Raw genomic sequence first — 15,517 nt, 5'->3', positions numbered from 1 at the left:
CCTATTCTAAGCTCCCCCCAATCCTGACATTCCCTGTTCTAAGCTCCTTCCCAGTCCTGACGTTCCCTGTTCTAAGCTCCCTCCCAGCCCTGACGTTCCCTGTTCTAAGCTCCTTCCCAGTCCTGACGTTCCCTGTTCTAAGCTCCTTCCCAGTCCTGACGTTCCCTGTTCTAAGGCCCCTCCCAGCTCTAATATTTTGTCTCTTAAAATCTTCTCATCTCTGATATTCTTTGGTTCTGTGATTGAAATTCTGAAGACATAAATTTTGAAATGCAATATTAAAAAGCTCATATGTGCTGACGAATTAATATACCAAGCTCATTTACCAAGTCCCTTTCCTCCAAGCATCCTATTGATCCAATGAATTTCATCTAGGATGAGAGTGCTGTGGCATCCAATCTGAGTGCACCAGCAGGTCTGACCAAGCCTTCTGCCTGTATTTCTACACAGAAGGGATGCCCATGGTTTGTTCCATGTTGGCAAAAAAAAATGCCACCCCCATTTTACAATTGAGGAAATAGACACCCAGAGAGGACAAATGACTTATCCAGGATGACACAGCTAATAAATGGTAGACCTCCTGGACCACAAGTAATTAATTACTGACCGATAAAGGGCCGTTGTTGGTAAACTGAGAATTTGGGGCTTCCATAGGGAAGGCTGAATGCTGAGAGAGGCATTCCAAGAATTCGCTTCCCTTCAGTGGTGCTGCAATTAGTATTTATGATCATCATATGTTCTTCCCTCTTGAGGTCATAGAAGCCCCATTCTCAGTTCAGGGTTATGGGTCATTAAATGACCCATTTAATGAATTCTGCCCTTGTTTTCGATTTGGGCTTTAAGATACATTGGGGGCCTGTGTTCAGAGTTAGGGCTTCGCCCCTTCACAGAAGGCAGTCTGCTTCTTCTGAGTCCCAGACCTCATTTGCTTCTGTCCGTGTGTGTACCCAGTCCCTGCAGCTTGTCCAAAGGTACAGGTGATGGGTGGTCCTTTTAAGAGTCTCTGGAATGGCCTGGAGCCTGGACAGCCTCACTGACTGGCAAACCAAGGCTGGGGGAGCTGCTGATTCAGGAAGCTTTGCTTGAGAGGGTTTTGTTTACCCAGCTCCCTGTCGTGCTGAAGTGCGGCCAGCCATAGAGGGAAAGACCGATGTTAGCAGCAGATGGGTTTTAACCACTTTTTTCTTTTGTCTTTAGCATGGATTCAGATCAGCAGTCAAGTAAGTCTTTGCCCCCAGGTGGAAAAGCGGAAATCTCTCCCTATTACTTGGCTGTTGCTAGCGACATGCATGATGAATGATCTTTCCTTGTGTTCAATTCAGTTTCTCCCAACAAACACTTATCAAACATCTCTTATGTTCTTGGGGAGGGGAAGCAGGTCATAGGGAATACAGAGCCATTTAGCCAGGAGGACCTGGGTTCAAGTCCAGCTTACCAAGTCATGTACTCTCAGTGCCCCAGGCCAATCTCCAAGACTAAAGGTCACAGACAGGTGGATGAAATGCTTTCATAAAGGGAATTTTTGTATTGGAAGGTCTCTATTCTGAAAAAAAAATCATAGACCTGGACTTCCCTGACCCTCTATAATGTTGTAGGTCTGTTTTGGGTGCTGAGAATACCAAAATGAAAAAAAAAATACAGTACCTGCCCTTAGGGAGCTTATAGTCTAATGGGGGATACATGTGCGAGTCTCATAATCTAGCATGCACCTCTCAAGTGTCCTGTCTATTTGTTTGCCTCCCCGCCTGTCCATCTGTCTTTTTGGCAGTAGGGTGTATTAGGAATAGGAAGGGACTCAGAGTTAGGAGATCTGGGGCCCAATTTTAGCCCCACTCTCAAATGGCTGTATAACCATTGAGAAGTCACCTTCCCCATCTCGGAGCCTATTTACTCACCTGTGAAATGGGCTAACAACATTTTCATGACTTACCTTCCAGGGCTGTCATGCCATGGGGTTCAAAAGAAATAGTGACCATAAAGGGTTCCATTACTGTGTGAGAGAATTGAGTTTATTGTTTTCCAAGACTCCAGAATTGTAGAATTTCAGAACGAGAAGGGACTCCAGAGGGCATCTAGTCCAGCTCATAGCAGACTAGAAGTTCCCTCCACATAAACCCCAATAAGCAATTATCCAGCCAGTACTTAGAGCCCATCAGGAAAGGGGAGCCCACTATTTCCCAACATAGCCCATTCTGCTGGATAGCTCCTATTGTTGGGAAGAGCAGCCCAGTCTCCAGGCTCATGTATCATAGGTTAAAGATTTGTGATTTTGCTAATGCAGATTTTAGTATCTCTGTCCAAAGGAAAAAAAAAAAGAAAAGAAATTCAACATGATGAGCCTCATGACTAAATACGTACAATTATATTTGATTCATATTCAGTATCTCTGTCTACCCTGAGCTACTGTGAGAATCAAAGCAGATTATGCATGTGAAACCTTTGGAAGCTGTACCTCACCCAATGAATATAAAGGATTTTTATTCTCTTCATATGTTCTGACTAATACTTCAGAACTGGTTAGTGTTGACTTCATTCCTCTTATTGTGATGGTTCAGTAGTACATTTGTGCAGAACTTTCTGCTTTGCAAAGTACCTGAACATGAACCACACGATGAATGAAAGACACATGGATGAATTGACCTCATACTCAAACCTTTTCAACCATGATAGAATGGACCAACACTTGTGCCAGCACCTAGTGAGCATTCAATAAGTGTTTGATAGACTGATGGATTATACTTTATTAGTTTGGCCTTTGAGAACTTGGAATCACCTCTGATGAAGACAAGTGTGACAACATCGGGGAGTGCATGAGCTCAGACAGCTCAACTCCCCTGTCTTTGCCCCTGTCTAAGGGCAAACCAAGGGAAACATTTAAATATGAAAAACAAACAGGTATATGAGGGCGTCACAAGGTCCAGGGAGAAAAAGGAATAGGTTTTTGCAGGTCAGAGAGGGGAAAGATGTTCTCCAGCCTTCACATAGACTTGGGGACCTGGGGTCCAAGACTCACATAGTGAGTTTGCAGTGACACAGCTCTTTGTAGATCTGCCAACGAAGTTTGGGCACATCCTGCTGTGTGAAGCTGAAGGTTATCAGTGGGCATATGTATTATTCCTCAAATAGAGTCTGAGCATCAGGTGTTAAATTCTTTGGATCTCTCACATCGAAAGGATGTTCCATAACTATTTGTTGGTTAAGTGAGTAACTGAGAGTGTAAGTGGAAAAATGGGTGCCTGAAGGAATTTGTTAGTGGATAAGTAAATGAGTGAGTGAATAATTGAATATGTGAATGAATGAGCAAATAAATAAAGGAATAAATGAATTGAATGAATGAATGAATGAATGGGCAAATAAATGAATGAGTAAATGAGGGAACAAGTGAGTTAGTGAATGAATAACTGAATAAGTGGATATGTGAGTAAATGAGTGAATAAAGGAAGAAGTGAGTTGAATAAGAGACTAAGTGAATAAATGAATGAGTAAATGAGTGAAAAGTAAGTGAATGAATGAGTGAATAAATACATGGGTGAATGAATAAATGAAGGCACAAATGAGGTGAATAGATGAATGAGTGAATGAATGAAGTGAATAAATGAATGAGTGAATGAATGAAGTGAATAAATGAATGAGTGAATGAATAAATGAAGGAATAAACAAGGTGAATAGATGAAATGAGTAAATGAATATGTGAATAAATGAATAAGGGTGAGTGAATGAATTAGTGAATAAGTAAATGAGTGAGTGAATAAATGAATAAGAGAGTGAATGAATGGGTGAGTGAATGAATATCAAATTATCAGGTTGATAATAAGTGTATTAGGGCTAGGCTCCAGAGAAGGGGAGTCCTCTAATGACAGCTCCCTCTGGCTCAGCCTTTGGTCGTCTTGCAGGTAATAGAATCCTAATGAAGCCTTTATTGAATATGTTTCTACAGAAGTCGACATCTTTGATGAATTATTTAAACTTGCCCCGGAGAAAGTGAATGCTGTCAAAGAGGTAAGTGAGACCCCAGCTCTGCTGAAAGCTGACACACAGTGGTCCATCGCAGGTTGCTCTGGGATACTCAGTTCTGTTTTGTCCTCTTTTTCATAGGCAATCATAAAGTTTGTCAACAAGAAGATGGAGCGTTTGGGGTTGTCTGTGCGAAATATTGATACCCAGGTAGGGACTCCCAGACTAGTACCTGGGTTCACCCAGGGGGCCTGGGTAGCAGGTGGCTCACTTTTCCTTTGGATATTCACTTAAAAAATAGATTTTTGCTCTTGTGATAACTTGGGTGGTGGCTGGGAGATACCTTTAGTTCAAAGCAGACAGAGAGGATTTGTGCTGACAAGTCCTTTCCTGTGAAGCTGTGATGCCCTTCTCATGTTAGACACCATTCCTTTTTTTCCTTTCAACAAACATCTTGTATGCAGACCCTTGTGCCAGGCACTGGGAGAGGGAGAAGGTAGTTAGGGTGAGATTCAACACAGTCTATTAAATGTCTACGTATGGCAGAGCACTGTGCATGGTGCTGGGGATATACAAATGAAGTAAGACGTAGTCCCCAACCTTAAGGAGCTTACAATCCATTCGTGGGTGTATGACACGGAGAGACATCATGGCCTAGAGGAAAGGGAGCTGGCAAGACAGGAAGACCTGGATCAAGTTCCACTTTGGTGACCCAAGAGTAAGTCACACTATCTCAGTGCCTCAGGCAACTCTCTATGGCAATGAGTTGTCCAAAAGGCACCATTCAGTGTGGGCAAAAGGAGTTTCATCACTGGGAGTTATCGATATGACATAAAGACAAATGAGTATGATGTAAGAGCAAAGGAGAGAGTGAAGGAAAGCGCTTTAGAAACAATGAAGGAAGAGATCTGGGAAGATCAGGGAAGGCTTCATGGAAGAGGCAGTATTTGAGCTGAGCCTCAAAGAATGGAGGATTTTAACCAACAGAAACGAGGGAGATAGCTGTCCCAGGCATGCAAGATGCCAGTTGCTCAGAGGTGAAAGATGCAATGTTGCAGTCAGGAAAGATGTAATAATCCAGTTTGGCTGGGACGTAGACTGTATAGAAAGGAATAGGGGGTGAGAGGCTAGAGCTAGATTCTGGAGAACTTTCACCGCTCAGCTGAAGAGGCTGTATGTCTGTACTAGAGGCAAGAGGGAGCCCTGAAGATTTTTGATCAGCTGAATGAAACAGGAGGCAGTGAGAGGTGATAGTTCTTTCTAAGAGCTTGGCAGGAAAACAGGAGAGATATGAGATGATAGCTTGAGGGGATGGTGGGGTCAAGGGATTTTATTCATTCATTTCACAAACATTGAAGCACCTACTAAGTGTTAGCCCCAAGATTCGGTGCTAGAAAGTCTTTGATTTCTCCCCGCATTTGTAAATGTCTTATTAAAACATTCAGACTTTGCCTGCCTGTTACTAAAATGCCTTCTCTGGGTCCCTCTCTCTCTGTGCATCCTCATCATTCATGGGTTTTAGCTCCGAGGTCTCTCTGCTGTCTCTGACCTGGTGGGTGACCCCTGTAAAATGATCAGATCTGGAAGAGAATAACACAGGATGGAGAAAGCGTTTGCAGAGGCCTGAATAGAAGGGATGACATTACAAGCACGGCTATTGTGTTATTCTGCAGTATCCACTGAGAAACTCTTAGCCCGAGACAAATAGCAGGCGGCCAAAACTCATCTAAGGAAATTCCATTATGGGACGTGAATAATGACTTCCCTCAGATAACTAATCTCCTCTTTGATACCCCTGAGGCTGCTCCGTGGGATTGTATTAGCGGAGGATGTGGCTGGCACGGCTTACAGCTTTGTCTCCCTATCTACAGGCAGGAAGGCTCATGAGATCCCCACGGATGCCCCTGTCTGATGGTTCATGCTGGCAGGAAGGCGAACCTGGGTTCTCAAAGGCTCTTCTGGGGGAATCCACATGCTATCAGGTTCCACAGAGATTGAAAAAGCTTTTTAGCTGGAAGGCAACTCCAAGGCCATGTGGTCCTACCCCTCATTTTTATGGAATAGGGAACTGAGGCACAGGGTAGGAGAAATAACTCAGGATCATAGGAACATAAGCTTAGACATAGAAGCAGAGGTATACTGGAACCCATTCCTATTGAGAAAGCTGGTTGTTAAAACTTCAATGTGAGCTTTTAAACCTTGAAAATCAGCAAATGCAACAAATCAAGGCTTGATTTATTTTTTTCTTGGTTGTTGCTCTAGACTTAAGAAAGTGATGGAGAAAATAGTAACAATGCAGATTGAGCTTCGGACACAGTTTTTCTTTTGGAAACCTGGTTGTTATTTACCAGCATACCCTTGCCATAAGTGACCTAAGAAGACGTCTAGTCTGACTCTCCTTTTTTATAGATGAAGAAACTGAGACCCAGGGAGATTAAGCAATTTTCCCGAGATCACTAAGAAAAACATAGAAAAATAGGTCTAGAGTTACACAATAACAGTGCTGGGACTTATACCATAAGTCTATATTTTTCCTTCCTCCTTCCTTCCTTCTTCATTCCTTCCCACCTTCTTTCCTTCCTTCCTTCTTCATTCCTTCCCATCTTCTTTCCTTCCTTCCCTTCTTTCCTCCCTCCCTGCCTCTTTCCCTCCTTCCTTCTTTTTTCCTTCCTTTCCTCCTTCTTTCCTTTTTCCTTCCTTCTTTTAAAAAATTAGATCTGTGCTTTCATTGATATAAGGAATTTCTCATGAGGAAACTTCCTCTACCCAAGAAGATTGCCTCACTGTTCTGCCTGCTATAGTTATAAAAAGTTGCCTGAGACCCTGAGAGATTAACTAAAGTCCTACAGCTAGTGTGTGTCAGAGGCAGGACCATTGTCTTAACAATGAGGCTCACTCTTTAGCCACTACTCCACATGGTCTCTCTCCATGTTCTTTCTGCTCTAGTGATGTGGAAGGGTTGAGATCTATACCAGAGAGAACACACACACACACACACACACACACACACACACACACACACAGACACACACACACAGACACACACATGTGAAATCAAAGACATTGAATATGAGACTCCTAGAAATAAATGGGATTTTTGCTCCCTTTCTTGTCCTTCCCAAATGGACTGGAATCTCAGCAGGATAATAGAATACCAGAGCTGTAAGGGATCTCAGAGGTCAACCCTGCCAACATCTCTGATGAATACTTTGTTCCCTTGAAGACTTCCAGTGACAGGCAGCTCATTCCCTCTAGGGGAATTCCATTTACTTGTTGGAATACCTGAGCATTTTTTCATCTGCAGAGCCCCAAGTAAAACCAGGTTAGAATCTTCTATGCCTCTCTCCTGCCTCTGGGGTAAAATCGTCTCCTCTGTTTGGCATTTTGAATCCGTCACAACTGGCCACAGCTTCCCTTTGCAGGCTGGTTAGATATTTCTCCAGTCACACTGGCCTGCTTTCTCTGACATTCTATTCCCTCCCCCCTCCCCATGCATGCAATGTTACTTCTCCTTGTATCTACCTCTTGGAAGCCTTAGATTCCTTCCAGACTTGGGTCTTATTCCACTAAGTGCCTAGCACTTAGTAGGTGCTTAATCAGTGCTTAATAGGTGATTAGTAGGTGCTTAATCGGTGCTCACTGGATTGAGTGGAATCCAGTTCTCAGAAGCACAGCCACCAAGCTGGCCCTCACTGTGCCTTCTCTTGCAGTTTGCAGATGGGGTTATTCTAATCTTGTTGATTGGACAGCTTGAAGGCTATTTCCTGAACTTAAAAGATTTTTTCCTGACCCCCAGTTCTCCTGCTGAAATGGTGAGTTACTCCTCACTCCCCCCAAAATGTACCAGGTGCCAAGGAGACAAAAGCAAAAGTGAGACAATCCTTATCCTCAAGGACCTTGTATTCTCCTGGAAGCCTGGACAATTCCAGCGCCTGGCACAATGCCTGGCAGGCAGGCAGGCAGGCAGTCAATAAACCTTTATGAAGTTCTCCTGCCTGTCAGGTGCTTTATAAATGCTTGCTAATTGACTGACTGATAAGGCCACTTGAGCTTTCTGACCCTTAGTCTCTTTATGTGTCAAGTGGAACTGGAGATAGTAGCTCCTGCCCCTGCAGGGCACTTGAAAAACACTGCTAACAGATGTGGGCTGCTGCTCCTGATGGAATCCCAGATCCCTTAAGGGGAGAAGCAGAGGTCATCTTCCCGGTTTTAGTTTCCTTCCTTCCCCAGAGGCAGATGGATGGAAGCAGGAGATGGGTGCAGCTGGGCGCTCACTCACTGCGGGGTCCTGTTTGGGGCAGAAGGGGGTTACGGGGGCAGGTCTGGAGGAAGGGCCCCCAGCTTCGCAGTGATGAAGCTGATGGAGGGAGGCTGCCCAGGCTGATGAACATCACACTGGGTCCGGAGGATGCGGCCGTTGTGTGGCTCTGCTCCTCTCCCCACCCCTCCCCCTCTAGGCTGGGGCCCCTTGTCACCCAGAGCTCCATCAGGGTTTCCTTTCCATTGTCCGAGTACAAGGCGCCTTCTGAAATAGATGAGCTCCATGCGATGGGGGAACTGCTCTTTGCCCAGGCAATGGCGGCAAACGTGTTTGCGAGAGAATTAGATGGTTTTCCTTTTGTCAAACCCTGTCAAGGGCATTGTGAGAGAGGACAACTCACCCAGCAGCTTAGAGAATCACAGAAGAAGCCTGAAAGGGACCTTGGAACATATGATGTTAGAACATGGACCATAGAATGCCAGCTTTGGGAGGGAACATAGAACAGGGGATGTCAGGGCTGGGAGGGAACATAGAACAGGGGATGTCAGGGCTGGGAGGGCCTGAGTTTTCAGTTGGCGAAGCTCCCTCCTTTCTAGGTTCTAAGACTGAGGCCCAGAGTCATGCAGTGACTTGTTCAAAGTCACACTGTCAGTCTGTGGCAGAGCCAGGACCAACCCCTAGGCCTGTGCTCTGCTCCCTTTCTTGCCAGCCAGAGCCTGAGGAGCTGTCTTTGGGTTTCCGTGTCTCCTGGCCTCCCCCTGCCCATCCTGGGTGGTCTCCGGGACCCTTTCTCAGGTGAGGATAGACTGCTCTTTTCTGTTGTCCCAGGTGACTTTTTCTCTTTCCCAGCTGCATAATGTTAACCTGGCCATGGACCTACTGAAGGAAGGAGACCTGCTCAATTATCCGGTCAACCCCGAAGGTCAGTGGGCACCTCAGAAGATGCTCTCGAGTAGGGAGTCGATTGCTTTGCCCTTGTTAGCTAGAAACAGGGCTCGCCTTCCTGGCTGGCAGGCAAACAGGCTCTCCTCGAGAGCCCAGAAGCCCACGCTTCTCACTCAGCTGTAGCCTGTGCACTTGTCAGAGGGACTAATGTCAATCAGTTAGTCAATCAACAAACATTTATTAAGCACTTCCTATGTGACCCACTCCACTGGGGATACAAAGAAATGAGATGATAGTCAGAAAACCACGTTCTGTATCCCAGCTCAAAGTAGGTGCTTCCTCAGCTGCGTGAGTTTGAGCGCGTATGCCATATGTCTGATCCTCAGCTCCCTTGTCTGTAAAACGAAGATGATAGCATCTGCTGTGGCTCACTACCTCACAGGTTTGTCAGAAGTCTCAGGATCTTCAAGGATCAGGATGGGGTTAGTCCAAATCAGAGATTTCCTAGAGGAAGGGCCCCAGAACTAGCCATTTAAAAGCTCTAATGATTGTATCATGTGATGATCAGTCCCCAAGTCCTGTCCATTTCACCCCCAGGAATTGCTCTGGAGGCCCATGGGCGTCACCCTGGAACAGGTCTTCATTGCCACCTGCCTGGGCTACTGCACTAAGCATTCCCCACCTTCCTTCTCCTCCAATCCACCCTCCAGATTCCTTCCAGCATCATTTTTCTTATGAATAGATCTGCTCATGTCATTGCTCTTCTCAACCAGCTTCTAGGGTCCCCTGTTGCCTGTTGAGTAAAGTCTGACCTCTTCTGCCTGGCTCTTGAACACTTTTTTAATCAGGCACTACCCTCCCACTCCACGTTATGGTCCAATACTCCCTTCACTGGTAATCCCCTTCAGACTGGACAACTGGGGGCTTCCCACCCTTGCACCTTTTCTCATGCTGCTTCCTCTGCCTGGAATGCCCTCCCTTCCTTACCACTGGCCCATCTCCACCAATTCAATTCCTCCCCATCCTTGGTCCTGCCCCAATGCCACCTCTTCTATGAAGCCCTCCCTAATGCTCCCAACCAGAAAGGACTGCTTCATCTTTTGAATTCTCACAATGCTTTCTGTCCTTCCTCCAGCCCTTTTATATTCCGTCTTGTTTTCACTTGTCTGGTTGGTTTTATTTTATTTTGGTGCAGACCAGTGAGTTCATTGGTATAAGCAACAGCCAGTGAGGAAGCCCCCTCTACCAATGAAGACTGGTAACTTCCATAATTTACAGGCTTTGGAAGTTGTGTGGGAGCATAGGAAAGTTAAGTGACTGCCCCAAGGTCACACAGCCAGGAGATGTCAGAAGCTGCTGCCCAAGACAGCTCTGTGTCCACTTGTGTTGTTATTGTTGTTGTTGATACTTAGGCCACTCTCCACAGTGCTTTTCTCAAGGCTTCAATGACACTCGGAGCATTGGTGCAGTAGAAAGGGTGCTGGATTTGGAGAGCAAGGACCTGGGTTTAGGTCCCAGTCTTGTCCCCTGCTATCTCTGTGCCCTGAGCAAGGTCCTTGCCCTCTCTGGGCCTTCACTTTCCTCATCTGTAAAAAGAGAGGCTTGGATCAGATGACTTCTAAGGTCCCTTTTGGTTCCAAATGGGTGATTCCACTCTCTCCTGATTGTGATATACCCAGTCAAGGCTTTTTAAAATCTGTTTTACAGAAGAGGAAACTGAGGCTCTGAGGGGAAATGATTTGCAGAGGGTCACAGAGATGAAATTGTGGAGCCAGGATTTGAACCTCGGTTTTGTGCCTCTAAGCCTGGGGCTGTACTCCATGCTGAGGTCTATGCCTTGCCTTCCTTACCGGGCTGTAAGCAGCCTGGGATGAGCTCAGCTAAGGATCCCCGGTAGGGCTCTGCATACCACCCTGAAAACAATAGGTATTTAATCAAGATTTGCTGAATAAATGAACAAACAGAAATGTGCACCTCCCTCTTCTGTCCACAGACATCACCAGTGGGGACCCCAAAGCTACACTGAGGGTACTCTACAGCTTGTTTTCCAAACACAAGAGGAGCGAGGACTCCGAGGAGACAAAGACTGAAGCTGGGAATTAGGCGTTCTTGAAGACAGTGCTCTGCTGAAGTGGTTTCAGCCCATGTGATCTTTGCAAGTGTGTTTAATCTTTGAAGTAACAGGAATCCATGGAAGTTAAGTGAGTGAGAAGTGGTGATGTGGTCTAGAATCTGGGAATCTGTTTATGTTTCAGCTGAGGCTTTATATCCCCAATAAATGTGAGCTTACCTCTGAAAGAATGTGGCCCTCTGACCTTGAACTTGACCTCAGTCCTTGTGAGATGGATGGCTGCCCAGGACATCTGATCAGCTCTTTAACCCCTGTGGTCATGAGTGAACAAGAAGCCTTCACCTAGGTTGCGGACAGCAGCTCTGAAGGCTTGTGTCTGACTTTCTGATAGCCCAGGAGAAGAGCTGGTGGAGAATGGCAACACCATTTCAGTCATGGAATCCCAGAACTAAGAGGAACCTTTGAGGTCATTGAATCCAGCCCATATTCATGTCAGAATCCCCTTTATTTCATTCCTGACAACTGTTCACCTAGTATTCCCTTGGATATTTTCAGTAAAGGGAAAATCCCACCCATTAAATTTTTGGACAGCACTTATTGTTAGGAAGCCTTTCCTTTTATCAAAGGGCTGAAAATTTGTCTCACTGGACAAGCATTACCTTGGTGGCTTGGTCATGCCAAGGTAGGCCTGTAGCATTTTGGGTGGACCTGTTGCAGTCAACTTATGGGAGGTTGAGGGTGCAAGGGACATAGGTGGGGGAGGCAAGAATGAGTTGCCTTCTTCCTCTTTGGAGGGAATGGCTATATTGATGAGATCAAAGATCCATCTGAATGTTCCAATATAACTCCCACCCAGAGAGTCACAGGGAATGAGAGCTGAATGGAACTTCAAAGGGGTAGAAAGCATGTCATCCAACCAGGAAGTGAACAGGACTCCTATGTTGTCCCTGACAAAGGATAATAGTCTCTGCTTGAAGATATCCAGGAAAGGGAACTTTACTACCTTCCACTAAAGGCTGGCTGCATCACCTAGTCAAGTCAAGTCAAGTCAATGAGCATTTATTAAGCCCTTGGTATGTGCCAGACACTGTATTAAGTGCTAGGGATGGCAAGAAAAACACCCACACCAAAAGAGACAGACCAGTGTAGTTATCTTGTTTAGAGAGATTGAAAGGGGTGGCATGGGAAGAAGAGAGTGAGTAGGGGGCTATCTAACCTTTTATTCTTCATGATTTATGTTAAAATTCTGGATATGACAGAATAGCCTTCCCTTCCTAGGTCTGGGTGTATATGGCCACTTGGGAGGGTCAGAGGAAAGAGGCACACCCAGATCCAAGGTTATAGAGTCCTGGAATATCAGAGCTGGGAGAGCCTTTAGGACATGCAATGTCAGAGCTGAGAAGGGCCTTAGAAATCCTTCTTCCTCATTGCCAACCACTGGAATTTATTGTTCTGAGATTCACCAGACATCTGGTGCCAACAAGTTTGAAAATAATCATCTTGCTTCTCCCAGAAAATTTAATTAAATCAGCTCACCGAAGGAACTGCATCTAAAGTGAAATCCTGTGGCTATTTTCAAATATTCTGTAGAAAAGAAATAAAAAACCCCTTTCCTTGGGGTGGCCTAATGGTCCTGCCTGCCTATGGGGGAGCTGGTGCAGAGCTTTCTCTTAACTAAGCCCTGGCATTTTCTGTTTTCCAAAGGAATCAAACCTTGCAAGAGGATTAAAGATGGTATTTGCAGGGCTTCATTTCTAGAGCTGAGGAGATTATGCCCAGAAATTGGCATTTTTGGTAGAAAACTATCAAGGGAGAAAAAAGCAGAGGAAAGGAGTGTAGGTGGCATCCACAGCTAATCAGGATGTTACCATGACCTTCTACAGTAAGTTCAAAAGCAGATCTGAATTTGGAGCCAGAGGACCTGGGTTCAAATTCCAGAATGGCTACTTCCTAAGTGACCTTACCCAAGTCACTTCCCCTCCTTGGGATGGAGGGGTTGCACCACCAAGATCCCTTTTAGATTTAGGTTAATTCCTCACCTTGAATTCCCAATTTGTCTATATAAGCAATTGTTCTACAGTGTAATGCCGCTGCAATTCAGAGGCTACGTCTCCATCTGATAAGTGGTGAGACAGAGTCCTAGAGAGCATTTGTGACTTGCCCAAGGTCACCCACCAACTATGTTGTAGGAGTACGTATGCATGTGGAACTGTTCTTGGTTACTCTTGGACATGCATTTTTGCTTTTCATTGTCCCCCTCACAATGCTTACTCCCACCTTGGTGCTTTCACCCATGCTGTTTTTCCCACCCCTAAAAAGCCCACGTCTTCTCTACCTTCTGAATGTGACCCATAAAAAGCCCATCTCCTTTACCCCACTCCATGCACATGGATTTATCTCTCCTCTGAGCATTTAGTTCACGTGTCATACAGTCTAATCCTTGCTAGCACCCAGAAAATGCTGGAAGGGACTTTAATGGGAGCAGATTCTTGGTGAATCAAGGAGAGGAGCAGGGAGGTGAGTGCTCTATAGTGTCAACAGGGTAGAGATTTAGGAGGCAAAGCCAGAGTACAGACCCATGGTTTAGAAATAGGAGGACTAGGTCTGAGGAAACAGATACAATAAATAGGATTGGACAATAAATAGTATTGGAGATCAAAATCCAGCCAGAACAAGTGTGCTAAGCCACAGCCAGGAACCCCAGGGTGAAGTCAAAGCCAAGTAGGATAGGGGAATCCTTAAGATTCAGGATCCTAGAACAGAGTCACAATGGCAGAGCCTCTGTGGAAAGGAAAGGCTATGAAGGCTCTAAGGATCTGACTGGCCTTGGGATGGTCTCCTTGGCTTCCCACCCCAGGTGTGAAGGTTAACTCCTATGCAGTCCACTTCACAGGGATCAGCCGTCATGATCTGAACTGAGCTGCTGGCCAAGGTGCTGACAGGGCTGCCCGAGAAAATCACTCTCATGCAGGTGTAGGTCATCAGATCAGAGCTCTAAGTCTATGATTAGGATTAGTGACTCTCTCACTCTCTGCATACCAATGGGTCTGCCACAAGATACCACAACTGTCATCCATCTAGTAGCAAGAGGGTGTCTGTAGTCCAACCCCTCATTTTCCAGAGGAGAAAGGTCATGGGATCTCAGACCTAGAGCTGGAAGGAACCTCTCAGATCATCTAGTCCAAATCGCTCATTTTACAGATGAAGAAACTGAGGAGGCTCAGAGAGTTTGTTCCTTGCCCGAGGTCATACAGTATCTCCACACCTCTCCATATTGGTCTCTCTCAGTGCTGTGCATCCTAGGCTGTAAGAACCCTGAAGAACAGGGTCTAATCTAGACCTTGGCTTTGCCCTGTAGAGGGCTCAAAATAACCATACAGAGATAAGCGCCTCCTGATGGTGATGATGGTAGAGGCAACATTGAGACTTGAGACCCACTGTCACTAATCCTAGCCCCAATTCCAAAGTATTGCTTCCTAAACGTTCTCAGTTCCATTCAGTAAGCATTCCCTATCTACTCTTAGTTGAAAGCGACCTTTTGGGGAAGTAATATGCTGAGAGCTGTTCATTCTCTTCACCTCAATGAATCCCCTACTAGAAGGATTCCCTAAAGAGTTTATTAAGGTGTGGAAAAAATCAGTGGTAGCAGGATATCCACAGCCGATTTTCTTTTGTTAACAGCAAAACATTGGAAACAACCTGCATGCTGGTGATTGGGAAATGGCTGGAGAAATTGTGACATATGGACTAGAATGATATTACCCACAGAGGACATGGTGACTAGAAAGAAGACAAAGAAATATGGGAAGACATGTGAAGTGGTGCAGAGGGAGGAAATCAGCACAGCCTCATATAAATAATATGCCAGGAATAAATAATAATAACAATAATAACCACATTTCATAGCATCTGGCCTTGGCATCTTTTTTGCATTTATCATAGGATCATGTCCAAATTCATGGACATAGAAATGGAAAGGACCTCAAAGACTATCTGGATCAATCCCTCATTTACAGATGAAGAAACTGAGGCCCAGTGAGGCAAAGAGACTTGTCCAAGGTCACTCAGCAGCAGATGGAGGATTTGAACCCATACTTTCCAAACTTAGAACCAAGGCTCTTTTCCCTAAACTACATTGTCACCCCATCACACACTCCCCCTTGTATAACAGTGATGTGCATGTTTGTTCCTCTCTTCCATTTGATTGTAAATTCCCAATAGTCTTACAGAAACTTTTCTGGTCTTTGGGACTTGGGCTTTCTCGCAATAGAATGCTTCTGGTTTAGACATGCCTTTTCCTCCAGCACGGTCCTCAACCCACTTCTGGGATTTCTCCTTTGCCCATT

The 15,517-nt window shown here is 45.3% G+C and overlaps 1 protein-coding gene across 2 annotated transcripts in view; it reads left to right on the top strand.

The window, feature by feature from the left end:
* The window catches only part of PARVG (parvin gamma), a 36,105-nt gene extending 21,026 nt beyond the window's left edge, over positions 1–15,079 (top strand). The window contains exons 8-14 of one of the 2 annotated variants that reach the window (XR_003568440.1): positions 1,198–1,220; positions 3,938–3,999; positions 4,096–4,164; positions 7,665–7,766; positions 9,065–9,137; positions 11,094–11,301; positions 14,853–15,079. Coding sequence is in view for 1 of the 2 variants with exons in the window: in XM_027854282.1 (XP_027710083.1) it covers positions 1,198–1,220; positions 3,938–3,999; positions 4,096–4,164; positions 7,665–7,766; positions 9,065–9,137; positions 11,094–11,203 (439 nt within the window). In the remaining variant the exon portion in view is untranslated. Of the gene's footprint in view, positions 1–1,197; positions 1,221–3,937; positions 4,000–4,095; positions 4,165–7,664; positions 7,767–9,064; positions 9,138–11,093; positions 11,765–14,852 lie in introns of those variants that run through there. The other variant, XM_027854282.1, reaches the window with a different exon arrangement.
* The last annotated feature ends 438 nt before the right edge of the window (positions 15,080–15,517 follow it).

This window comes from Vombatus ursinus, unplaced genomic scaffold (assembly GCF_900497805.2).
Source record: "Vombatus ursinus unplaced genomic scaffold, bare-nosed wombat genome assembly UNPS02010394.1, whole genome shotgun sequence".
Taxonomy (NCBI): Eukaryota; Metazoa; Chordata; class Mammalia; order Diprotodontia; family Vombatidae; genus Vombatus; species Vombatus ursinus.
This window is presented reverse-complemented; position numbering and strand designations above follow the sequence as displayed.